General features: G+C 40.3%; 1 protein-coding gene across 1 annotated transcript; it reads right to left on the bottom strand.

Annotated features, from left to right (window-relative positions):
- Nucleotides 1-1477: 1477 nt before the first annotated feature.
- Nucleotides 1478-26112, bottom strand: LOC124120976 (pyruvate dehydrogenase E1 component subunit beta, mitochondrial-like). The gene is made up of 11 exons (XM_046483917.2): nucleotides 26030-26112; nucleotides 25849-25911; nucleotides 25324-25431; nucleotides 13079-13141; nucleotides 9595-9630; nucleotides 9024-9086; nucleotides 7975-8019; nucleotides 7108-7285; nucleotides 6186-6296; nucleotides 4733-4966; nucleotides 1478-3878 (listed from the first exon to the last, which is right to left on the bottom strand). The coding sequence occupies exons 1-11, from the start codon at nucleotides 26099-26101 to the stop codon at nucleotides 3730-3732; spliced, it is 1122 nt and encodes a 373-aa protein (XP_046339873.1). The 5' UTR covers nucleotides 26102-26112; the 3' UTR covers nucleotides 1478-3729.
- Between the last annotated feature and the right edge of the window lie 1623 nt (nucleotides 26113-27735).

Below are 27735 nucleotides of genomic sequence, written 5' to 3'. Positions count from 1 at the left end.
ATCGTAACTCCCATACTTTAACAGACTTAAGACAACCTGGAGACACCCTTTGTGGTCATCACAAAATGAGTGAAGCTACTGACTGGCATTCATATCTTAGAGTCTGCTTCAAATAAACATCATCATCATCATCATGACACAAAAATATTGAAAAAACAAACAAGGAAAATACGTTTCTGTCTATCCACTAAACTTGGAATTTGTCACTCGGGAAATACAGCAAATGAACAAACAAAAAAATAAATAATTACCGTATTCAACGTAATAAGCGCCCCGCTCTAATAAGCGCCCACGGCGATATTTGCTAACATATTGGCTAGTGAACAATCCCAATTAGCACCCCTTCCGATTGATCAATGTACACAAAACTTATTTATTCGCGTATAATACGCACTCGTGTGTTATATGCACCCTTAATTATGGGCAGTTAAATTCTGGAAAAATATATCCGACGTATATAAACATTTCAGGCTGTCAGCATAAACCACGAAAATTCATCCTTTAACTCTGTTTTTTTTCACCAAAATAATATTCTAATAAGAGCCCCCTATTTCTAATTTTGAGAGCGCCCTGGGCGCTTATTACGTCGAATACGGTACCTTGCATCTAGTTCACGGGTAGATTAACAGAGCAATCCTATCTACATTATCTTAACATGGCACACAACAGTAGGAGACTGGGGATGAAGGCTGTGACAACATGTAGTATAGAAACTACTCCAAAGAACACCAGATTCTTCAATGATACGGTAGTTAATCTGTCATATAATATATGAAGTAACTCGGTGTTCTTTAACTTCTTTTGAGTAGTATAGTGAGGTAGCAATGCCATACATGAAGCAACAAGAGACATCTCCACACTTGGCCATACTCTATCGTCACAGGGAATGGACACTGGGCCAACCACTTACTGAGATCACTTGTTTATATTGCCAGAAGGAATTTTACACAATCTCATCAAAATCGGATTTTAGTTTTCGCCAACCCTTAACAAAAATCTGAGGACATCCCATTAGGTTCATGTCAGAACGACCTCTCGCGAACTTTGACCGATCAATGAAATGACTGAAAAGAAATCGACATTAGCCAATCAGAAGGCAGCTTTCTCGAGCTTTACGATACTAGTTTCAAACTGGTGACTACACTTTGAAACATATTTTGACGTATTCTCGGTTAAAAAATTTAAAACTTATAAAAAGAACATTCTGAAATGGCTTACAGATGGCCTAGATTGTATGGATATAATCATAAAACCCGTAAGTGTCGTTCGGAATACCCTCTGTGAAATATTTCGAGGTTGTGTGATCAAAAAACAAATTCCGTCTGTCACTTTCATGATCTAGTAAGCAACGCTCTGATTGGTTGGATGAAAGGTCGTTCTGACGTGACCCGTAATGGGATGTCCTCATATCTTTGTTTAGCGATAGCAAGAACTAAGATCTGATTTTAATGAGATTGGAATTTTCCATTTCATTTTTCCTTATGCACACTACTATAATGAACACCTGATTCTTTCATATTACTCTCAATATCATGGCATGACAGATTAGCTGTAGTAACAGGAAAGTGTCAGGAGTTCCTAAACTTGTTTTGAGTAGTAGATACTGCTTTGTTTGGATACACAACTTTATTGTTTGATCCTCATCGTTGACATACAGTACCACAATGAGCTCTTACTTCGTCACAGCCCTACTAGTGGGAATGCCAACCCCCAATCCTTGAAATTAGAGACTGAAAATCAGGACAAGAAGACAATTTGAAACATATGAGTTTTGTTGTTGATCATATTAAAACGCTAACAGCCGGTATCCCAATAACAAATGATGACAACAAATTAGGACCAGATTCTATTTATTTGTTTCAAACTGTATATCAGTTGACTCAATCTGCCATGAAAAAGTCTCATGTGACACATTCAAGAAGTATTTCTCTGAATGGTACTAAATACATGAAAGGAAAGCCGTCATTGTGTCTGCTGCTGACTTAGAATCAAACCTGTTTGGTCATCAATTTCTTAATAAATATGTCATTTAAGATAGCAAATTCACTTTTTTGCTGCAGCATCAAAGAAGACAGGGTTGGCATGGATGTTCTTTCTTTGTTATTTTCATGTGATGTTTCAGTACAGGTGCCTGAACCAGTAGCTCTATCAAGCAAGTGATGTAGAAACCAACAGTGATCACTCCTTTGTGAAAGATACTAGCACCTCTATCGAAGCACTGCATTCAAATCACAAAGAAGTAGAAATCCAGAAGCTAACTGGGTCTTCATCTCTGAAATGTCTGTCTGACAGCGTTAGAAACTAACAGTTTTTGTCCAATTGTCCTCATAATGATAATATACATCAAAAACCCTTATAATACCTTAACTATTGGGCAGTCTGGCAAGGACTACAGGACTAGTGTCAAGTTCTAGCGCTGTCTGACATTACCTTACTGGAGTGTTATTACTACAAGAACTACCTCTAACACTTTACGCTTGGGGGTTTGTAACTGAGTATTTGGCAAGGCATCATTAAATATCAACTCATGACACAGGTACTGCTCACCCACATCAGGACGTTTCAAAATCCAACAATATTTTTAACAATGGGGCTACTTCATAACCAATCATGGCAACGAAATTAGAGAAAATGCATCAGTGAGATTCAATGTTTTTGTCTCAGTCAGTTCATATTATTGCCACTATGTTGTCTCTGATTAATATAATTTTGTTCATTATCAATACTGTTCGTAGTGTGGTGATTAGTTTCGGCTATAATTCTCCAGGATATATGTCGCCTGTGGTACTGTGGACCCACACACTCCATAACAAATGAGGTTTTCCTAATGATCAAATATCACCCGATATTCCCAGTTCAGGAAAATTCACTTCATGTCATGCCAGTCAAACTGGTAGTGTAACTATGTCGTAAAATAAACATCAACAACCATTTGGAACAAAAGAACTGTTTCACATTTACATATTCATGTTAGGAAAAAGTTATCTTGCCTCTTGAATTCATTGTAACTGAATTGTTATTCAATCAAGAAAATAAATTAATGACAATTATGTTTGATTTTGTCATTTTATAGACAAAGAATACTACTCAACTTTTGATAGGGATATTCTGAGTTCATAGTGAGTGAGTATGGTTTTCCGCCGCTTTTAGCAGTATTCCAGCAATATCACGGCGGGGGACACCAGAAATGGGCTTCATACATTGTACCAATGTCGGGAATCGAACCTGTGTCTTCGGCGTGACAAGCAAACGCTTTAACCACAAGGCTAACCGACCACCCCTCGGAGTTCATAAGGAGATTATATGACATACAGTTTGGAAATGTGTATGTATCTTTTGATAATTATTAGTTTAATTTCAAGTTATGATAAATATGTATATCCATAAGTTTTCTGATTTTCCAGGACAGTTCGAAAAATGTCTGTCTGATTTTCCAGGACAGTTAGAAAAATGTCTGTCTGATTTTCCAGGACAGTTCGAAAAATGTCTGTATCCTTATCAAAAGTTGAGTTGTATATATGTTCTCTGGGAGTGATAACAAATGCACATGACCACACAAATACTGAACACCCACTTTCAGCACACCGGCCACCTCCTCGATCGAGACACCAACTAACTAGCACTTTTTGAGCCTATACACAGTCTTTCATTGTATACACCAGACCTACGACCCTCGTTCTATTAAAATGGTAAAAGAACTGGTAATATCTGAACAGTTTCTGGAAAACATCAAGGGATGTTCAGACTCTTTTTGACAGCTCTTATAACATTGATGGGCTGAGGGAAGGCGCAGTCTTCGAGGGTCTTGGCATACGGTGTGGGGACATCGGCGCCAGACACACGCAGGATTGGTGCGTCAAGGTAGTTAAAGGCAGGACCTGAACAAAAGACCATTTAGTGAGTGAGTGAGTTAGTGAGCTGGATTTAAAGCCTATTTTAGCAGTATTTCAGTTATATCATGCTGCATTAGCATAATGTGGGCGGAAAGCCTAAAGTGTAATATACAGATTTCAGCCACTTTGGTGATACCAATGAGTACTATTTGGTGCTGACAACCTACAAGCACATGTTTGGTACAGACAAACCTTGGATGATGATAAAGGCAAATCTGGGATTTGAACCTAAAGAGAGCAGATTCAGGTAGGACAAGCCTTGACGTCCTACATTTCTACAAAGCATTTGTTCCTAGTCGTCAGACTGGAAGGCATCACTCCCATCCACTGTGCAGTTCTACTGGCAAGCCCCAAGGGTCTAATAAGACTCAGCTGACCAAACTTCACAAGGACATCACAAGACCTTGTATCTATTTACACCAAAATATAGATTCTCTGTGTTGCAGGAATCATAAAGACTAATACCTTCACTAATGCTCCAAAAGGTCAAAGTGAAGAAAATCATTTTTGGTTTAAAGATGGGAACTGCTCATACAAAACAGTGTTCAGGAAAATGTGTATTTCAAAAGTCTTTGAAGAATAATATAAAAAATCAAACACTTTTAATCCTTTCAGCCGATTTTCAAGGAAGACAAACCTCTTATTTCAAATCTTTTCCATGAATTGCTCAAAGTGTTTACGAGGGATGCAACTTAACCCGAAAACTTTACCAGCCCAAACAGTGAGGACAAATAACAACCCTAAAAAGCATGATGTTCTACTCACTCGGCCCAGAGGGCGAGTGGCAAGTTTTAAATTTGTATGCAACTTTCAAAGAGTTGCGTGAAAAGTGAACTTACTTTCTATCAAACGAGCACATATCTCAGATCCTACACCAGACTGGGGCCAGCCTCCCTCCACTGTCACCAGGTGGTTGGTCTTCATTACTGACTGGATAACTGTCTCCTCGTCCAGCGGCCGAATTGACCTCAAGTTGACCACCTCACACTCAACACCCTGCCCGGCAAGCTCCTCTGCTGCCTGTAGACAGGTACCCACACATCGGGAGTGGCTCACTAGGGTCACGTGACTTCCTGGCAATCAAACAATCGGAAGATACGTGAGAGGAGTCGGTGACTTAAGTCATTAGTCCGAAGTCAACTTTAGTAAAATTCGGTTCCGTCTTGTAATCTCAGCTAATAACCATCCATATCATAACATTAAAATTTACTGAAAATAAAGCAAAGAGCCAAGTTCCGACTCGTAGACTCAAAAGCATTTTGCACAGACAGTGTTTAGGGAGAATATTTTTTCAAGCCAGGGCCTCAACAAATACATTTTTCACTTTTACTTAAGGAGGAGCCTAAAACGATTGGGGAGATCCACATCACATTATGTTTCAGAACACCCAACATGTCAAGTTAATATCTTTTATCATTTATATATCTATTTGTTTTGTTTTTTTTGTTTTTTTTTGCTTTTAGGGTTTTTTTTGGTGTGTGTGTGTGTATGTGTTGATAAAACCGAGGACAATTGTTTTTTCTTATAAACACTACTGGCTGTTGTACCACTATTGCTAGGTTTCTTTGTTTCATGCCACATTCAGCAATACTCAAATCTTAGTGCCTTAATGTAATTGTCTAAATGATAACAGAAACAGTCAATCACACTCTATTGCACCACAGGCACTTGTTAAGACTTCAGTCAAATTCACTTATGTTTGTGTGCATTTTCTTCGCAAATGGACAAAAATACCTGCACATTTATATATTTGTTGCAAAACCTAACACACAGCGACGTTCCACTAATAATGGCAACAAATGCTGTGTCGTGAGTGAGTGAGTATGGTTTTACGCCGCTTTTAGCAATATTCCAGCAATATAACGGTGGGGGACACCAGAAAATGGGCTTCACACATTGTACCCATGTGGGGAATCGAACCCGGGTCCCTTGAGTGAACGCATGAACCACTAGGCTACCCCGCCGCCACTCAAGCAACATGACTACAATGCAGGGATGTAGCAGTAAAGAATGTTGGAAGGCTTCTCCTTCATGTAACAAATACAGGAATGAGGTCATACATCACTCCTAATCTTTAACAAATTGTCTCTTTGTCTATGACTCTGGGCTGCATCGCTTTGTATCAACAAGAAACTGACTTAAACCATGAAGCTGGAACATGGAACATCCACGACATAATTGCACGGTGATTACAAAAAGCATACCATCAGAATGCTTACTAAAAGACTCATGGCCTCAGTAGCGGTTGAGTGTAGGAACTGAAAACAGTTTCAATTAAACAAAATTACAAACCTGTTCTTTCGATTTTAGCTTTTCCTACAGGCAGGATGAAATCGGGAGATAATGCTTCATCGGAGATCTCGAAAGACGTGCCATACATCAGCTCGTTCTCCAAGAATACAACTACAAAATGAACAGAGTGACCAGGCAGACTTGTTGAAAGGTAATGCTGATGTTTGTCAGCGGCAGCAAATGACAGATGCTCATATATATATATATAAAGAGAGAGAGAGAGAGGGAGAGAGAGAGAGAGAGTGCTGTAGTGGCCTATCAGCACTGGAAGAGTGAAGAGTTGCCTCCCCTGGAGGAGTTTCATGATTTGACAAGTTCCAGAGACGAGGGCGATTCGAGGCCCTGAACCTGACTTGCTATATATCTGTTTGTTTTTTGTTGTTTTTACGCCGCACTCAACAATATTCCAGCTATATGACGGCGCTCTGTAAATAATCAAGTCTGGATAACACAATCCAGTGATTAATGTCATGAGCATCGATCTACGAAATTGGGATACGATGCCATGCATCAACTAAGTCAGTGAGTCTGACCACAAGATCCCTTATTGCCTCTTATCACAAGCATGGGCTGCTGAAGACCAATTCTAACCCGGAATCTAACTGCTATAAATCTTGTTGCCCAGTGCAAACGTTAAACCTATCTGAAAACACATTCCTGTCAGCTTCCAATATTATTCCAGATTCAAGAACAGAGCATGAAAGTGAAAACGCCACTTTGAAACTTGTTTCAATCATCATGGCATGTCTGCCTCATGTGGCAAGTAATGCAGATCCTAGACATTGACCACTTTGGTGTAACCATGAACATCAGCATAGTGCTGACAAACTTAGGAACAAAATCAGCTCAAATTGGGATTCAAACCCAAGACCAATGTTTCTCGGCCACCTGTGACCCCCAGAGTACAATGATGCTACCCTACCTGGGTTGGGGTCCCTGATAGCAGCCTTGAGCAGCCCCCTAGCATCTTCTGAGGAATAAGGGGAGAGAACTTTGAGTCCTGGACAGTGACTGTACCAGGCAGCGAAACACTGGGAGTGTTGGGCAGCCACGCCCATGGCAGCACCATTGGGGCCTCGGAACACAATCGGCACTTGCACCTTGAGAAAGAAAACGTGCAGAGTCACTTAAAGATGTAGCCTTTGTTTTACCATATTTAAAAACTACAGCTAGATTGTTCTCGTGGGTCACTGGAGACGTGATGTCAGATGACAACCCCCAAATTCAACTTAAAGTAACATGACTCAATTTCAACATGTTGAAAATATATACAAAATTTGCATACATTTCACCAAATCTATACTTGCAACAGGTATGACATAGTGAGTGAGTATGGTTTTCCGCCGCTTTTAGCAATATTCCAGCAATATCATGGCGGGGGACACCAGAAATGGGCTTCACACATTGTACCCATGTCGGGAATTGAACCTGGGTCTTCGGCGTGACGAGCAAACGCTTTAACCACAAGGATACCCGACCGCCCCATATTCAACAAGTAGATAACCAGATGTCCTAAGATTGCATAAGGACTCATTTCTCATTCAGGCCTTTAATCATTGTGATTATGTCAAATGCAATTTGCTCCAAATGTCTCAGATCAGGGAATGTAAGTAAATGCATGTTTTAATAGCTTGTATAATTTACCTGATATATCCCATCCTTAGAATATTGGACGTAAAATCAAAGAACAAACAGAAGCTGTGATATGATATTCATATTTCCAAAGTTTACTCTAAGGCTCAGATTTATTTTCCTCATTAATCTCAGCATGTTTTTCAGTCCTACTCACAGTGCCGGCAGACATGTAGAAAGTCTTTGCAGCAGAATTGATAACCTGAAACAGGAAGAACATCATATCTGTGTCAGAAGCCAGTGTTTTGTTGAAGAAAGACGAGTTCTATGGATGAACAACTTCTTTATTACAATTAGTGCGACGTTTCGGTGTAGATCCTAACACCTTTATCAAGCAAGTGATGAACAACTTCATTACAATTAGTGCAACGTTTCAGTGTAGATCCTAACACCTTTATCAAGCAAGTGATGAACAACTTCTTTATTACAATTAGTGCGACGTTTCGGTGTAGATCCTAACACCTTTATCAAGCAAGTGATGAACAACTTCATTACAATTAGTGCAACGTTTCAGTGTAGATCCTAACACCTTTATCAAGCAAGTGATGAACAACTTCTTTATTACAATTAGTGCGACGTTTCGGTGTAGATCCTAACACCTTTATCAAGCAAGTGATGAACAACTTCTTTATTACAATTAGTGCGACGTTTCGGTGTAGATCCTAACAACTTTATCAAGCAAGTGATGAACAACTTCTTTATTACAATTAGTGCGACGTTTCGGTGTAGATCCTAACACCTTTATCAAGCAAGTGATGAACAACTTCTTTATTACAATTAGTGCGACGTTTGGGTGTAGATCCTAACACCTTTATCAAGCAAGTGATTTGTTGTTTACAAGTTCCTGGACAGTCCAATGCACCACTATTTGTTTGGATGTCTCATGGGTCATGAGGTACGTCCTTCAAAAACTTGCAAAGACAAGTTAATAGATATCAGGACCATCTCATTTAACAATATCAAACCAACCAAATCAGGCAAATCTGTTTTCCAACGGGGATATTGAATTGTTTTCTTTCAAATGTGCTGCAGAACACTGACGAAGATGCTTGATGTAACCTTGTTAATTTAGCCTGCAAACAATACGTTTCATCTGTCTTTGACCTATCAAGATCTAAGCCTTGTCAAAAAGAAAAGCAATGTTCAACTATTAAACCTAATCTCCACAAGTTCACCTAAAGACATCATTACTTGGGCAGTACCTACCTGATCTATGGCTTGCATGGAGAAGTTGAAGGTCATGAATTCACACACCGGCTTCAGTCCAGCCTGCAAATCAAGGCAACCTTCATGCAACTCAACTCCACAAACAAATCAACCAATGTTCTTTGTAGATGTTAACAGTAATATTTCACCACAGCTCTTTCCAGACAGCAGTTCATGACATAAGAAACCAGAGCTAGCCCAAAGCTAGTAAACATCATTAATGAGCCTACATATCCTACAGGAAATAAAGCCAGTAAAATAAGGTTTTCAAAACCGACCCAGTGAGTTCGGCTTAATGCCACTTTGAACAATACTTTTGTTATATCTGGGAGGAAACAATACATATATATGTGTGAGGAAAGCCTTAAGTAATGTATGTCTAATACATTTATCACTTTGAGAAACCCATTAGCATGGGTACTGTGCTGACAAACTTATGATCACGATCATAAGTTTCTGGGTTTTGGACGCTGTCTCAATAAAAGTGTGTTACATTAATCTGCATCAACCAGTGTTTAAGTGCATCAAGCATGAGCTTGCATGAACATATTGTCCATACATCAACACCTACCATGGCAGCTCCTACAGCAATACCAGCAAAGCCCAACTGCAAGACAAGCAGGGCATGTATTAATAAGACAGCATCATGGACACCACATAACAGTGGACATGTACATCAACATATACCACTTAGAAGAAACCACCAGGAAAAGAAACAGTTTGCCTCATACAAAAGGTATCCAACATTGTGAAAGACATTTTGAGATGTTATTATCATTCACTGTCATACTTTCACTAGTTTCAGGTTAATGATTATTCTCCACATAGTGATAGCAATCCATTGACATTATGATAATCATACATTCACATAACAATCATCCGTTCACATTATCATAACGATGTACTAACATTTTGATAACCATCCATTCCTATACAGCCTCTGGTTGGGCCACTACAATCATACCCTGTGTCTAGACTCTCTGCCAGGAGGGACACTACAATCATACCGTGTCTAGACTCTCTGCTAGGACGGCCACTACAATCATACCCTGTGTCTAGACTCTCTGCCAGGAGGGCCACTACAATCACACCCTGTGTCTAGACTCTCTGCTAGGAGGGCCACTACAATCACGCCCTGTGTCTAGACTATCTGCTAGGAGGGACACTACAATCATACCCTGTGTCTAGACTCTCTGCTAGGAGGGTCACTACAATCACACCATGTGTCTAGACTCTCTGCTAGGAGGGCCACTACAATCATACCTTGTGTCTAGACTCTCTGCTAGGAGGGCCACTACAATCATACCTTGTGTCTAGACTCTCTGCCAGGAGGGCCACTACAATCATACCCTGTATCTAGACTCTCTGCCAGGAGGGCCACTACAATCATACCCTGTATCTAGACTCTCTGCTAGGAGGGCCACTACAATCATACCCTGTGTCTAGACTCTCTGCTAGGAGGGCCACTACAATCATACCATGTGTCTAGACTCTCTGCTTGGAGGGCCACTACAATCATACCCTGTGTCTAGACTCTCTGCTTGGAGGGACACTACAATCATACCCTGTGTCTAGACTCTCTGCTAGGAGGGCCACTACAATCATACCCTGTGTCTAGACTCTCTGCTAGGAGGGCCACTACAATCATACCTTGTGTCTAGACTCTCTGCTAGGAGGGCCACTACAATCATACCCTGTGTCTAGACTCTCTGCCTGGAGGGCCACTACAATCATACCCTGTGTCTAGACTCTCTGCTAGGAGGGCCACTACAATCATACCTTGTGTCTAGACTCTCTGCTAGGAGGGCCACTACAATCACACCCTGTATCTAGACTCTCTGCTAGGAGGGCCACTACAATCATACCCTGTATCTAGACTCTCTGCCAGGAGGGCCACTACAATCATACCCTGTGTCTAGACTCTCTGCTAGGAGGGCCACTACAATCATACCCTGTGTCTAGACTCTCTGCTAGGACGGCCACTACAATCATACCCTGTGTCTAGACTCTCTGCTAGGAGGGTCACTACAATCACACCCTGTGTCTAGACTCTCTGCTAGGGGGGCCACTACAATCACGCCCTGTATCTAGACTCTCTGCTAGGAGGGCCACTACAATCACACCCTGTATCTAAACTCTCTGCTAGGAGGGCCACTACAATCATACCCTGTATCTAGACTCTCTGCTAGGAGGGCCACTACAATCATACCCTGTGTCTAGACTCTCTGCTAGGAGGGCCACTACAATCATACCATGTGTCTAGACTATCTGCTTGGAGGGCCACTACATTCATACCCTGTGTCTAGACTCTCTGCTTGGAGGGCCACTACAATCATACCCTGTGTCTAGACTCTCTGCTAGGAGGGCCACTACAATCATACCCTGTGTCTAGACTCTCTGCTAGGAGGGCCACTACAATCACACCTTGTGTCTAGACTCTCTGCTAGGGGGGCCACTACAATCACGCCCTGTATCTAGACTCTCTGCTAGGAGGGCCACTACAATCATACCCTGTGTCTAGACTCTCTGCTAGGAGGGCCACTACAATCATACCCTGTGTCTAGACTCTCTGCTAGGAGGGCCACTACAATCACACCATGTGTCTAGACTCTCTGCTAGGGGGGGCACTACAATCACGCCCTGTATCTAGACTCTCTGCTAGGAGGGCCACTACAATCATACCCTGTGTCTAGACTCTCTGCTAGGAGGGCCACTACAATCATACCCTGTGTCTAGACTCTCTGCTAGGAGGGCCACTACAATCACACCCTGTGTCTAGACTCTCTGCTAGGGGGGCCACTACAATCATACCCTGTATCTAGACTCTCTGCTAGGAGGGCCACTACAATCATACCCTGTGTCTAGACTCTCTGCTAGGACGGCCACTACAATCATACCCTGTGTCTAGACTCTCTGCCAGGAGGGCCACTACAATCACACCCTGTGTCTAGACTCTCTGCTAGGAGGGCCACTACAATCACGCCCTGTGTCTAGACTATCTGCTAGGAGGGACACTACAATCATACCCTGTGTCTAGACTCTCTGCTAGGAGGGCCACTACAATCATACCATGTGTCTAGACTCTCTGCTTGGAGGGCCACTACAATCATACCCTGTGTCTAGACTCTCTGCTTGGAGGGACACTACAATCATACCCTGTGTCTAGACTCTCTGCTAGGAGGGCCACTACAATCATACCCTGTGTCTAGACTCTCTGCTAGGAGGGCCACTACAATCATACCTTGTGTCTAGACTCTCTGCTAGGAGGGCCACTACAATCATACCCTGTGTCTAGACTCTCTGCCAGGAGGGCCACTACAATCATACCCTGTGTCTAGACTCTTTGCTTGGAGGGCCACTACAATCACACCTTGTGTCTAGACTCTCTGCCAGGAGGGCCACTACAATCATACCATGTGTCTAGACTCTCTGCCAGGAGGGCCACTACAATCATACCCTGTGTCTAGACTCTCTGCTGGGAGGGCCACTACAATCACACCCTGTGTCTAGACTCTCTGCTAGGAGGGCCACTACAATCACACCCTGTGTCTAGACTCTCTGCTAGGAGGGCCACTACAATCATACCATGTGTCTAGACTCTCTGCCAGGAGGGCCACTACAATCATACCCTGTATCTAGACTTTCTCTAGGAGGGCCACTACAATCATACCCTGTATCAAGACTCTCTGCTAGGAGGGCCACTACAATCATACCCTGTGTCTAGACTCTCTGCTTTGACGGCTACTACAATCACACCCTGTGTCTAGACTCTCTGCTAGGAGGGCCACTACAATCATACCCTGTGTCCAGACTCTCTGCTAGGAGGGCCACTACAATCATACCTTGTGTCTAGACTCTCTGCCTGGAGGGCCACTACAATCACACCCTGTATCTAGACTCTCTGCTAGGAGGGCCACTACAATCACACCCTGTATCTAGACTCTCTGCTAGGAGGGCCACTACAATCACACCCTGTATCTAGACTCTCTGCTAGGAGGGCCACTACAATCATACCCTGTGTCTAGACTCTCTGCTAGGAGGGTCACTAGTCATACCTCAGTGATGGGTGTGTCAATGACACGCTTGTCCCCATATTTTTTCCACAGTCCACGTGTCACCTGTAAGTGAAGAAAACAGAGCGGTCATGACAAAGTGAATACATAGTTAAAACTACATGATGACTAGTTTCCAACACCATACAAACTCATCTACATCACTTACACCTTCATATGCAACATTTCTTACAGGTAAGATCCGTAACTTTTATCATATGCATTCCTGTCATTTTCTGCAAGCCGTCTGTTTGGCGTTTTTAAGAATCATCTTATCCTAACAACACCCATGTCCATTCACACATGTTCCAAAGACAGGTGTATGTGCCCTGGATCCCTTGCCTCTGTCATCTGTCAACACCATATTTCATCACTTGGGAATATGTATAGTCTAAATGATTTAGGTCAATACAATACCATTGCTCTCAATACAATACCACTGCTCTCAATACAATACCATTTCTCTCAATACAATGCCCTCTAAGCTGGTTTGAGTGAGTGAGTGAGTATGGTTTTACGCCGCTTTTAGCAATATTCCAGCAATATCACGGCGGGGGACACCAGAAATGGGCTTCACACATTGTACCCATGTCGGGAATCGAACCCGGGTTTTCGGCGTGACGAGCGAACACATTAACAACTAGGCTACCTGACCGCCCCTCTAAGCTGGTTTGAGAAACTGAATATTGTTTTACACCAGAGTCAGCAATATTATAGCTACATCACTGTGGTGTGAAGTCCCGACCACACAAACAAGTGGTCGGCAAGAATGATGATGACATACATTGTAACCAGAGCTAATTCAGCTCTTATGAACAGGGGGAGGGGGGTCGATTCTTCCTTGGCATCCTAATGGGCACATGAAAGTAGGTGCCAGTTTGAGTCCGACCATTTAATATTTGGAGGGGTTTCTGTTAGAGTAGTAGTAGTAAGTATGGTTTGACGCCGAGTTTAGCAATATTCCAGCAATATCACGGCGGGCGACACCAGAAATGGGCTTCACACATTGTACCCATGTCGGGAATTGAACCCGATTTGGCGTGACGAGCAAACGCTTTAACCACTAGACTACCCGACCGCCACTTCTGTTAGAGAATATGAGATTATTTTTTCCATCAAGACATGGAGTTTATCTCTCGAAACTCAGAACAATCTTCTTTTTTTTCTTTTTTTTCTCTTGATAGCATATTTTTTCCCATGACATGTCAAAAAAACATGTTTCTGTGGTGTCAAACCAGAGGCAATCATATACTTCCAGCATATCAAATGGTCGGCCCCATAACAGCTCCTGTATAATATATCTTGCAATTTGCATCAAGAAAATACTTTCATTGTCATATATTGTTTATCATTATAAGAAATATCTCAAGGCCAAAAGGTTTTCTTTATTCTTATTTGCCAGATATGTTCTATGTCAAAAAGCAACATTTCATCCATGATTGTCTAAGAAATATGACCCTTGTCAAAATTGAATGTCAATACTTGCAACCAATACAAAATACTTCAGCAATGAAGTTGAAGGAAATACTTACTTGTGAAATTGATGGGCCATGTATCAGAAATATGGGGCAAAGGGAAGCCATTTTATGGTGCTCAAGAATGAATGGTCTTTTGCTGGGCAATCAGAATCAAATGACCCATACTGAAGATTATCCCATGGCCAGTGCTATTTACATCACCTTCCCTGCACACAATTCACTGGCCACTGCTATTTACATACCTTCCCTGCAGTCTATTCACTGGCCACTGCTATTTACATACCTTCCCTGCAGTCTATCCACTGGCCACTGCTATTTACATACCTTCCCTGCAGTCTATTCACTGGCCACTGCTATTTACATACCTTCCCTGCAGTCTATCCACTGGCCACTGCTATTTACATCACCTTCTCTGCACACTATTCACTGGCCACTGCTATTTACATCACCTTCCCTGCAGTCTATCCCATGGCCAGTAATATTTCATATCAGCTTCCCCCTTTCCCTACAGACTATCCCATGGCCAGTAATATTTACATCACCTTACCTACAGACAATCCCATGGCCAGTGCTATTTACATCACCTTCCCTGCACACTATTCACTGGCCACTGCTATTTACATCACCTTCCCTGCAGTCTATCCCATGGCCAGTAATATTTCATATCAGCTTCCCCCTTTCCCTACAGACTATCCCATGGCCAGTAATATTTACATCACCTTACCTACAGACAATCCCATGGCCAGTGCTATTTACATCACCTTCCCTGCACACTATTCACTGGCCACTGCTATTTACATCACCTTCCCTGCAGTCTATCCCATGGCCAGTAATATTTCATATCAGCTTCCCCCTTTCCCTACAGACTATCCCATGGCCAGTAACATTTACATCACCTTCCCTACAGACTATCCCATGGCCAGTAATATTTAAATCGCCTTCCCTACAGACTATCCCATGGCCAGTAATATTTACATCACCTTCCCTACAGACTATCCCATGGCCAGTAATATTTACATCACCTTCCCTACAGACTATCCCATGGCCAGTAATATTTACATCACCTTCCCTACAGACTATCCCATGGCCAGTAATATTTACATCGCCTTCCCTACAGACTATCCCATGGCCAGTAATATTTACATCACCTTCCCTACAGACTATCCCATGGCCAGTAATATTTACATCACCTTCCCTACAGACTATCCAATGGCCAGTAATATTTACATCACCTTCCCTACAGACTATCCCATGGCCAGTAATATTTACATCACCTTCCCTACAGACTATCCCATGGCCAGTAATATTTACATCACCTTCCCTACAGACTATCCCATGCCCAGTAATATTTACATCACATTCCCTACAGACTATCCCATGGCCAGTAATATTTACATCACCTTCCTTACAGACTATCCCATGGCCAGTAATATTTACATCACCTTCCCTACAGACTATCCCATGGCCAGTAATATTTACATCACCTTCCCTGCAGTCTATCCCATGGCCAGTAATATTTCATATCAGCTTCCCCCTTTCCCTACAGACTATCCCATGGCCAGTAATATTTACATCACCTTCCCTACAGACTATCCCATGGCCAGTAATATTTACATCACCTTCCCTACAGACTATCCTACGGCCAGTAATATTTACATCACATTCCCTACAGACTATCCCAAGGCCAGTAATATTTACATCACCATCCCTACAGACTATCCCATGGCCAGTAATATTTACATCACCTTCCCTACAGACTATCCCATGGCCAGTAATATTTACATCATCTTTCCCACAGACTATCCCATGGCCAGTGATATTTACATCATCTTTCCTACAGACTATCCCATGGCCAGTGATATTTACATCATCTTTCCTACAGACTATCCCATGGCCAGTAATATTTACATCAGTAGAAATATATCAGTTGGTTTGGCAAGTCACATGCTTTAGAAAGTTCTGGCTGCATTTTAGCCTTGTTCAGGATGTAAAGTGTAATCTTTGAAAATACTTCCAATAATTTTAAAAAAGCATCTCCATACAACAAATATATTTCACCAATATTTGATTGTCTGACAACATCAACATGATCAATGACGCTTGTTAGCGGTCATGATTTTGTCTTGTCTCAATCATTCACAACATCGTTTGCTGCTTCACGCTGTACACCAGTATTCCAGCCATATCACAGAAGCCAGTAATGAAGTCAGTCCTGACCAAACGAACCAGTGACTAATTGTATGAACATGACTTGGTCATCACATCCTGATGACATGGATCTTTGTTCACAATATCAATCACTGGATTGTGTGGTCCAGACTAGATTAATTACAGGTCACAATCATATAGCTGTAATATTGCTGAGTGCAGCATTAAACAACAAACAAACAGACAAAATCAAGCAGGTCAAGGTCATAGAATGATGACAGACCATTTGGCCATTATGTGGTGCACGTTCCATGCCCCTGGGTTAATACATCCATTAAAGGGACAGAAATTATGTGTTTTCAAGTATGCCCCATGGCACTCTTAAAGAAGATTAGGTGTTCCCTATGGAATAAAGTGTGCCAACTAGAAGAACACTTTTGATCTATCCTAGAGTGAGTGAGTGAGTGAGTATGGTTTTACGCCGCTTTTAGCAATATTCCAGCAAATCACTGCGGGGGACACCACAAATGGGCTACACACATTGTACCCATGTCGGGAATCGAACCCGGGTCTTCGGCGTGACGAGCGAACGCTTTAACCACTAGGCTACCCGACCGCCCCGATCTATCCTAGAACCTGGTGATGTTATTTCACCAAGGCTAAGCAATAAGCAGTTGTACTGTAAGCGCTAAGCTTGTCCTATTCCTTTTCTTTGAGGCTGACAAAATCCTTTTCGTTCCTGAATACCCAAATATATCTTGTAAATCATAATCTTCATTAAACATGTTCATATGTTCATTAAGTGCGTTCATATGTTCATTATAGTGTGTTCATAAGTTCACTGAGTGTGTTCATATGTTCATCAAGTGTGTTCATATGTTCGTTAATATGTTCATTAAGTGTGTTCAAATGTCCATTAAGTGTGTTCACGTGTTCATTAAGTGTGTTCCTATGTTCATCGGTTTTCATGTGATTGTCATGTTTGATGAAAACTTAACATATATGATTTCCAAGATTCACAACCAGGCCATTTGTATTATAACCATATTGTCTGCATGAACTTATTGTCTGTTTTTCCATAGTTATTTTAAGGGCCATTTTTGGCTAAGTTTCTCATTTCTCGAAAGCCTGCACCTCAGGGTATAATTGGATGGTCTCCAGAAATCACTGTTAAAGATTCTTGTTTGTATTGGAAGCATGTGTAAAATCTTCTCCAAAACAACAAACATGTACAACATTGGCATGTTGAGGGTGTCGGTGTATTATGTGCAAACATTGGGACTGACAGTTTTAAGCATAAGCGGCCCGGGACTACACTATTGTTCTATATTTCTCACTAATAAGTATTTACCTAAACATAGTGACAGACAATATATGTTTTATTGCATAATATTGCATATCACAAATAATATGTCTTCATCTGCATAACAATATTTTTGGGATTTAAATAAGTGTAGTGTTGACAGTTGCCATCTCTCAAGACAGTCAGTCTCTAATCTGTGATGTAAATAGGTGCATTGTTAAAGTAATTCCAATACAATGCCATTTCTAATCAACTAAGATACAACCATTAGTCCAATACATTGTATTTACCCAATGAACACAGATATATAACCTTAAGTTCAGGTGAGTTGATAATTGGTCTATCCTAAATGCATATGTTAAGATAAATGTTTAATTACTACTACTAATTGCAGCGATGGAACTTGGCACTAGTCCTACAGTCCTTGCCAAACAGTCCAATAGTTAAGATATAGGACTAGTAGAAATTTGGCACTTTAAGGGTTTTGCTAAGGACTGAAAGCACTGAAAATGTTAGTTTCTATCGCTGTAATTGTATAAATAGTAATGTTTTTAAGCCAAAACCAAATATAAATGTAGTTCAACACATTTTAATACAATGATAAATACAGTGTTCAAAAATACACATGAAAGTCAAGGATCCATGTCATAGCACTAGTGTTAAATCTTAGAGGGTCCCTAGATTCAAGTACAACAGGAGAAAACCTCAAGAACCCAAGGACCCCCTCAATTGTGAACAAATAAATATACATCTAATCAGCGTTAGAAATTGGCACTAGTCATATAGTCCTTACCAAACTGCCCAATAGTAAAGGTATCCTAAGGACTAGTAGAAATTGGCCCATTTTAAGGGTTTTGCTATATGTTATCCTTATAAGGACTAGTGGACAAAAACTGTTAGTTTCTAACCCTGATTTAATACATGTTCATTAATAGAGTACACAATAAACAAACATGCAAGATAATAATATGGGCCGAGTGTTGACCAAGGACACCACACAGAAAAGTATTGTCAGATCATAGGTTTTTCGACATCATACGTTTTCAGACGGCCATGGTTATCGCGATTACTCGCAATATAACAGAATGTAGCATCACAGAGACATTGTAAATATTCAGATGATGGCTTGTTTTTAAGAGAAAGTTGTCTTTTATGAGTGAATGAGATGTCTTACTGTTGTTCATGGGATTAGAGAGAAAACTATGAATGTTTTTAAAGCGTCCTGGAAACCCATAACACTGGGACATATACACAACACTTTTGCAATATCTCAGACGTTTGCAGTTCAAAAGTTTGATGTCGGATAAAAATGCTAACATGTATACAAAGCAATTAAGTTTTATTTTCCAACATCAAACTCATCAACAGCTCCCTCTTTGATAATATCTGAAATAATAGGTAACTTCTGTGAAACTGTTAACATTTACAAGAGGGGTCTGAACAGGGGTGGACCTCTGCCCATGGAGTAGTGGCGCCATAGACAACCAGGCTGCCTGAGCTCCCTACAGTGCCTTGGAGTTCACTTTAGCCTGCTGTCTAAGTTGCCAGTAGATGCAGCCATTCCTTAATTTGGGTCAACAAGATAACATGTATTTTCAAAAATAGAAAATTAAAAAAAATATGTTTGTGCTCTCTTGAAGAAGAGAAGAAAATTGAAATGAAAGGAATGTTTCATTGTTTCTAGGATTGTATAAATGACAGTGGAGTTTTTCTATAACTTATATTAACGAGGCCCACCGGACACATGCTGGAAATGTTGAACTTCAATGTTACAAAAACAGTTTGAAATATTGTTATTTAAATAATTAAACATGTTCATATGACTGCCAACTAGACTTTTTTCTTTCTCACACTTGCAAGTTCTGGATGTTTGACATGACAAGTGTAGCTGACATGAGTGAAAAATGCCAATTTTTCCACAATCTTGGAGCAAAGACTAAGATAGTTTTTTTACAATACGACTGTTCCGTCCTTACCTAGACCACTTAACAAAATCAAAGACTTGTCAAACATGAGAATAAACTTCCTGAAAACCTCTAATATTAGCCTTTTTGACACCCTATATTCGGTTTTGTTATATGCAAAATAGGAGTTGAAAAGAAAAAAGTCTTAATTCTCATTCCTATGAACGGAAATGTGATAAATTTCATAACAATCTTCAAACAGTAGGATCTCCAATATTGAAGAAACGAGTAAACATTTTAGAAATTGTTATGAAGTCTTTGAATGGTTTGTTTGTTTGTTGTTTAACGCCGCACTCAGCAATATTCCAGCTATTTGAATGGCATTTAGAAGTGATACACATCAGGAAGAGAATTTATGGATGTCAACTTTGTTGTGGTCCTCATAATAAAATAGTTAACTTCCATATATTCTCTTCTCATGTGTATCACTTCTAAATGCCATTCAAAGACTTCATAACAATTTCTAAAAGGTTTGCTCATTTCTTCCATCTTGAAGATCCTGCTGTCCCAAGACGGACCACATCATACTGTTTCTTTTGCTTACATTTTGGCTCAGGAGAAAAACAAGCCAAGTAACAAAAAGAGGCCTAAAACTGTCCATTTCATTTTCTCAAAATTCAAACCATTCATTACGTTCAGTTAGTCTATACACATGCTACTTAACACAACATTTCCAATTCAAATACATGTTTACCAACATGCCATAGAAGCTGTACATTGGTAATGATTTCTGAATTTTTAAATGCAAGCTACAGGAAGCTGAGTTTTCATTCTTGTTGCAAGTTGTGCAAGGACATGTAAGAAGGAGCATGCAAAATTATCAACAAGTATTTGCCTACTTTCATTTATATAGGTCCAGAACGTCTTGATCTCCGATTGGAATTTATTCAAACCCCGTCCTGAAGAAAAATCTTGTTCATTTGATTAGTCTTCAACTGGTCCTTCTTTGGGCACATGAGGTAACATAAACTGTACATCTTCTGACTTGACACAGGAAGAATGTGATCAACCTTCTGACTCGATACAGGAAGTGTGTGATCCACCTTCTGACTTGACACAGGAAGTGTGTGATCAACCTTCTGACTCGACATAAGAAGTGTGTGATCCACCTACTGACTTGACACAGGAAGTGTGTGATCCAACTTCTGACTTGACACAGGAAGTGTGTGATCCACCTCCTGACTTGACACAGGAAGTGTGTGATCCACCTTCTGACTCGATACAGGAAGTGTGTGATCCACCTTCTGACTTGACACGGGAAGTGTGTGATCGACCTTCTGACTTGACACGGGAAGTGTGTGATAAACCTTTTGACTTGACATAAGAAGTGTGTGATCCACCTTCTGACTCAACACAGGAAGTGTGTGATTAACCTTCTGACTCGATACAGGAAGTGTGTGATCCACCTTCTGACTCGATACAGGAAGTGTGTGATCCACCTTCTGACTTGACACAGGAAGTGTGTGATTAACCTTCTGACTCGATACAGGAAGTGTGTGATCCACCTTCTGACTTGACACAGGAAGTGTGTGATCCACCTTGTGAGTCGACACAGAAAGTATGTGATCCACCTTCTGACTTGACACAGGAAGTGTGTGATTCAACTTCTGACTCGACACAGTGTGTGATCCACCTTCTGACTCGACACAGGAAGTGTGTGATCCACCTTCTCATTTGACACTGGAAGTGTGTGATCCACCTTCTGACTCAACACAGGAAGTGTATGATCCATGTTCTGACTCGACACAGGAAGTGTGTGATCCACCTTCTGATTCATCACAGGAAGTGAGTGCATGTGATCCACGTTCTGACAACAGAAAGTGTGTGATCCACCTTCTGACTCGACACAGTGTGTGATCCACCTTCTGACTCGATACAGGACGGGTGTGATTCACCTTCTGACTTGATGCAAAAAATGTGTGATCCACCTTCTGACTTGACACAGGAAGTGTGTGATCCATGTTCTGATTCAACACAGGAAGTGTGTGATCCACCTTCTGACTTGACACAGGAAGTGTGTGATCCATGTTCTGATTCAACACAGGAAGTGTGTGATCCACCTTCTGACTCGACACAGGAAGTGTGTGATCCACCTTCTGATTTGAAACAGGAAGTTAGTGGTTCATCCTCTTGAATGACGCAGAGAACTTTTGAGATTTTGTTTTACCAATAGGTGGTATAAAATAAGGATAAAAATAAAAATAAATACAAAATTCTTATTTAATGTGACCTCTTAAAACCAGCGAAGGACAGGCTCAATCATTATAAGGAAAGAAAAGGAAAGTTGATGTCATTTGTTATGTGTTCAATCCTCCCTCAGTGACCCATCTTGAAGAAGTCTTTTACCCTACTCAACAAAAGTAAGATAATTTGAATTTTATTCCACAAAGATGAATTATAGGTTGGAGGATCAGCAACCCAAGTAACAATAAAAAAAATAGTGCCACACCACAGAAGCTTACCTGGATATTTAGTCAACAGTTTAAAATGTTAATAAAAAAATGTACAACTTTGTGGATAACATCTTCTGATTTATTGCACATAGCGCTGTTTCGATGTAGATTCTTACACTGTTATCAAGCTAGAGTGATAAGCTTGATAACAGTGTAAGAAACTACATCAAAACATCACGATATGCAATAAATCAGAAGTTGTTATCCAAAAAGTTGTATGTTTTTTATTTCCTATTCAACTTCTAGAATGACAATCAAAAGCTAATTCAAAATTTTGCCAGCCACTGAAGAAAATGTAATGTCAGCTTTGCTCTTCAAATATATTCTACATAAATACGAAGGCCAAAAGTATGAACAAATATGAAACCAGTAACTTTGCAAATCTGCAAGAATGAATGTACTATTGTTGAACATTGTAACAATACTCAACAGTCAAATTTACAGTAAAACTCTGAGCCTTCAAGTCTTTAGCAACCCATGCTTACCGTTACAGACGGGATCGGGTGGTCAGGCTCGCTGACTTGGTTGAAGCATGTCATTGTATCCCAATTGCGTGGATCGATGCTAATGATATCACTGGATTGTCCGGCCCAGACTTGATTATTTACAGACCGCCGTCATATAGCTGGAATATTGCTGCGTGAGGCGTAAAACAACCAACCAACCAACCGAGCCTTCAATACCTTCTATTAGGTGAAAAATGTTTCTAAAGCTATATATATTTTTTCCAGTTGTATTGTTTGATAGGCATTTTTTAGAAGCTGACGGATGACAAAGCAGATAAAATTTGTGGATAACAACTTCTTTATTATACTGTAATAGCAACGTTTAGGTATCGATCCATGTTCATTGCTTAACAAGCATATAAGGAACTATGACGAAATGTCAGAACTACAGTAAAATAAAAAAAGTTGTTATCCAAAATTGTGTCAACTTTGTTTCGAACTGTATCACAAAAAACCCCACCAAAATCCAAATAATTTAAACAAAATATGTCATCATAAGATATACATGCCAAAGTTCATTATCATCAGTCTGCTCATATCAGAAATGTTGTTAAATGCATTTTGAGAGAAATTAAGAGCCTAACACTACATTTTAAACAGGAATGAGTGAGTGAGTGAGTGAGTATGGTTTTGCGCCGCTTTTAGCAATATTCCAGCAATATCACGGCGGGGGACACCAGAAATGGGCTACACACATTGTACCCATGTCGGGAATCGAACCCGGGTCTTCGGCGTGACGAGCGAACGCTTTAACCACTAGGCTACCCGACCGCCCCTAAACAGGAATGAAGGAACAGAGCCCAAAAAGGCTTTTTCAATACTGGTGCCAAGGTGGCCACATTTACTTCAGGTCGTGTGAAAAGTTAACTCAAAGAAAGATATAAGTTGATTGTCTCGATAGAATGACAACCGGCTGCTATTTTGTAATGTTGTGTACAACAACATCTTTATTGCTCATAAAAAGCCACAAAATGTGGTGATTTATTTTAGCAATCATATTGTCTTGCATTGATACAGAAAAAAAAGTTTCATATCATCGCATGAAAAATTACAATGCACCAGTGCACTGATGTATGGTTTCCCCCCTATTGTGTACAGACGCTGACAACAGAAGCAAGAAAGCCAGGCCATGAATTCAGCTCACTTGACTTTTAGTCAGGTGAGCCAAAACTGTGAATGAAGAATGTTTACTATTCTTCTTTATCAAAAAAGGATTGTTTCTGTCAGGGATGGGTATGCTCTCTTCATTAAATGTTTTCTGATGATATCATACATTCCATCAGAAATTACAGTACTATTAGGATTTCCTTTCTGTTTCATTTTCATATTTGTTTACTTCATCAAAAACAGCATACAGGCAAATAACAATAAATTATGTTTTAGTATGTTTTCACTTTGTTTTGTTTTTATTCTGGTCGGTTGAAGAGGTGAAGAGACACATCATGTGAGTGCTTGGTGGTCTTTTAACATTGTTTAACAGACAAGTATTTTATAGACAAATAAGTTGGGTTTAATTATGCTTCTTAAATATTCCTGCATCATCACAGTGAGGGATACCAGAAATGAACTTCTGTGGAGAATAGAACCTGAGCCATTGGCATGACAAGAGAACGCTTTGACCACCTGGCTACCCTACTGCCCTCATGGCATAGGTCATCGATAAGGGCCACTGGTTTGCCAAGTCCACTCAATGTATGTTGTGCATATCTGTAATACTGTTGAATGGCCTAAAATGTATTGCCATAATCTGCACCAGTCAACACTGTCAACTCCTTCTATTCAAATTTCAGTGATCCAACCATGTATGTTGTGGTTTGTACAAGAAAGTAGGTACTGTCACACATCAGCTGCATCAAGATAGCACCCATATCCACTGTGAAGCTTTTCTTAGTCAAATCAATGACAACTTAACAAAAAGCAAAACTGAGGCTTGAGGATGTTTTTGTTGTCACTTAAGTTGCATCTGGCACCACGTAACAAAGACAACATTTAACAGAGCATGCTGATTTCACACAAGCACACAACAGAAAAACATGTTCCCAAGAGTAAGGGTTACCGCCAAAAGCAAACAAAAGCCAAAGGCAGGCAAAAGCCAAAGGCAGGCAAAAGCCAAAGGCAGGCAAAAGCCAAAGGCAGGCAAAAGCCAAAGGCAGGCAAAAGGTTTCAAACAGAAAAATACTTGATGAAGCAGATTGTTACCTTTAGGGGAAAGACTACTTTCTACCATTGGTTGAAGGTCTCCAAATAACACTGAAGACTCAGCAACACAGCTTTCTTTACTGATACATTATTGCCATAAATCAATTTACTGGGTTGTCAAGACGATCCTATGGTTTGGCAAGCATATTTCTTATTCCCCTAAACACAACAGTGCAGGCAAAGATCTGTTGATTCACCTTGTATGCTCCATCATACTGCGCAACTTCTTCTCCCAACAGAAACACTTTGTCGTCGCGAGCTATCTCTTCATCAATTGCACTGTTTAAGGCATCTCGAACTGTCATCTATGAAAAACAAAACAGAAGAATTGTTTTAACTTCATCATATTATTAAACTACAATTCTCCCTAAACCACTGTTACAAAATTTCATTTCGAATTTGGTTAACTGTAGAGTGTAATTACTTTCAATACATAACTTTTACTTAGTCGTTGGTAAATAGGGCCTATATTCCGTAAGCTGTGAGGCGCCAGAGAGGCGATTCTTCGACTGACACTGTAAGAAGTTTGCGGGCCATTCGTCCCAAATTGAGAATCCAAGGTCAAATGCACATTTACAATACATATTCTATGCAGATATGTTCGTTAGATGCAGGCGCTTTTAACAAAAGTGAGACAAAGTGGAATTGCAAAACGGCAATTAAAACCCATAAAACAGAGGTTATTTCATTTTGACAGATAACACTAAGCGAACCCTACCAACCTGAGTTCCAGAGCGTGGAGCACTCAAACTTAGGTGTCGCCTCAAGACGCACCATGCCGTGTTCTGGAATGAAAGAGAAGCATGTGCATAGTGATGCATCATTCGAAAATGTAAATATCCATTTACCGTTATATTAAAAACATAACTTGTAAAAAAATATGACAATGAAACAAATGATTACTTTCAGCAGTCGACTGCTTGTGATAGCTGCCATGTTGATGGCCGTGCCGGACGCGATGTACCCCAAACACATTTACTGTTAGGAATCCGTAGTGATCTCCCCTTTATTTTAGTGTGTTCGGTTAGATTAACTAAGTGATAACCTGTTCCGGATAGGCGTCATTTATCACTAAATCCAAGCCACACAGGAAGGACAAGAATTTAGTTTACCAAAAAGGAGAATGTAAAAATATGCACCCATTTTATATTTTCTTTAAAGGGTGTTTAAAACTGGGAAAAGAAGTACCTACAAGTGGCGTTTTGTGCGAAGTTTGCCGTTAAAATATTTTTATAAACTATTTTAGTCGGTGTTTAAAGTATTGATGTTGACTTATTCGTATGAATCCTAAGCCTTACTCCATGCCTGTTATAAAACGTAAAATCATAGGGTACGATTGGGGCTTTAAATTGGGTTTCACACGTCAGGATGTTATTATTTCAAACAGTTTTTGCTTATGTCTGGATTGCACAGGGTTGTAGAGACACTGGGGGTTCCATAGCTATGTTTAATCAGATATGTGTAGATATTGAGATACAGAAACGGTTAAAAAAGATTACCAACTCAGATTTCCTGTCACATTATTATTCATACAAGTCATTACTAGAGCAGAGATGAATATCACATCAAGTGCTTTAGAGAAAGATTTAATCTGCGTTTGGAACTCTTCTCGTAGTTCAAAAATACAAAAACCGCGTTATAGCAAAACTAATGCGAAAACTAATGTAATTCTAACTGAATATTCATCTTATAAGAACCTTGATTGTCATGAATCGCGACCTAAGTATCTACCTACTCAACACAACTCGCCCCTATTGTATATTTAGATACAGGGGTTGGTTATAGCTGAAAAGGCGTTTGGCCACAAGCTAAAATGAGACTAATTGGGGAAAACGGCACCACCTTCATTAGATGTTTAAACGATTTTGAGTAAATAAATATAAACCATTAAGAAAGTTGTGTCACAGTCTAATTAAGTTCTTGAAATTCAGTAAGTTTCCAAGAGAGAGTATGATATATTCACTCTGCTCCCATTCCAATTATTGAACTCATATCTTCCGAACCTTACATTATTTATAGCGCCGTTTTCGCCAATATGGTTGACGCCAGGCAATTTTGGAGAGTTGCTGCTGACAGCCGTTTTAGCCTGATCCCAGACAGACATCGACAAATTGAAACTATGACCAGGTACAGATAACAGGGTAAAATCCATACCTTACTCTTTGATGACAGTTGAAATTATTCTTGTTGGACTGAAATAAGAGAAGTTGTATGGGATTTCGAAGAAGCTGTATCCGCCGTATGTATGCATATGAAAAGGACTGGCTGGATGGGAGGCAATATACTGTGTCTTTGTTGGGTATGGATGTTAAGCTGCGGCATGGTATATGGGGGAGCTAGATTGCCTAAGCTCTGAAATTAAGCATTGGTCTAGGCTCCAATTAGATTTTATCATTTCATTTTTGTAGATATGTATCTTTAAATAAGAAAACTTCTGTGACTAAATGTTAGGCCAGCACTTAGAGTACACTATGAAACAGGCTTGTATAAGCCTGCACGTCGCTGTTTGAGTGCAATAATATTGAACGCGACGTGTGATGAATAGGGGAGATAGTTCTATGGATATACAACTTCCTTATTACAATGACGTTTCGGTATAGATTAACACC

This window comes from Haliotis rufescens, unplaced genomic scaffold, assembly GCF_023055435.1.
Source record: "Haliotis rufescens isolate VD_foot unplaced genomic scaffold, xgHalRufe1.0.p SCAF_16, whole genome shotgun sequence".
NCBI lineage: Eukaryota > Metazoa > Mollusca > Gastropoda > Lepetellida > Haliotidae > Haliotis > Haliotis rufescens.
This window is presented reverse-complemented; position numbering and strand designations above follow the sequence as displayed.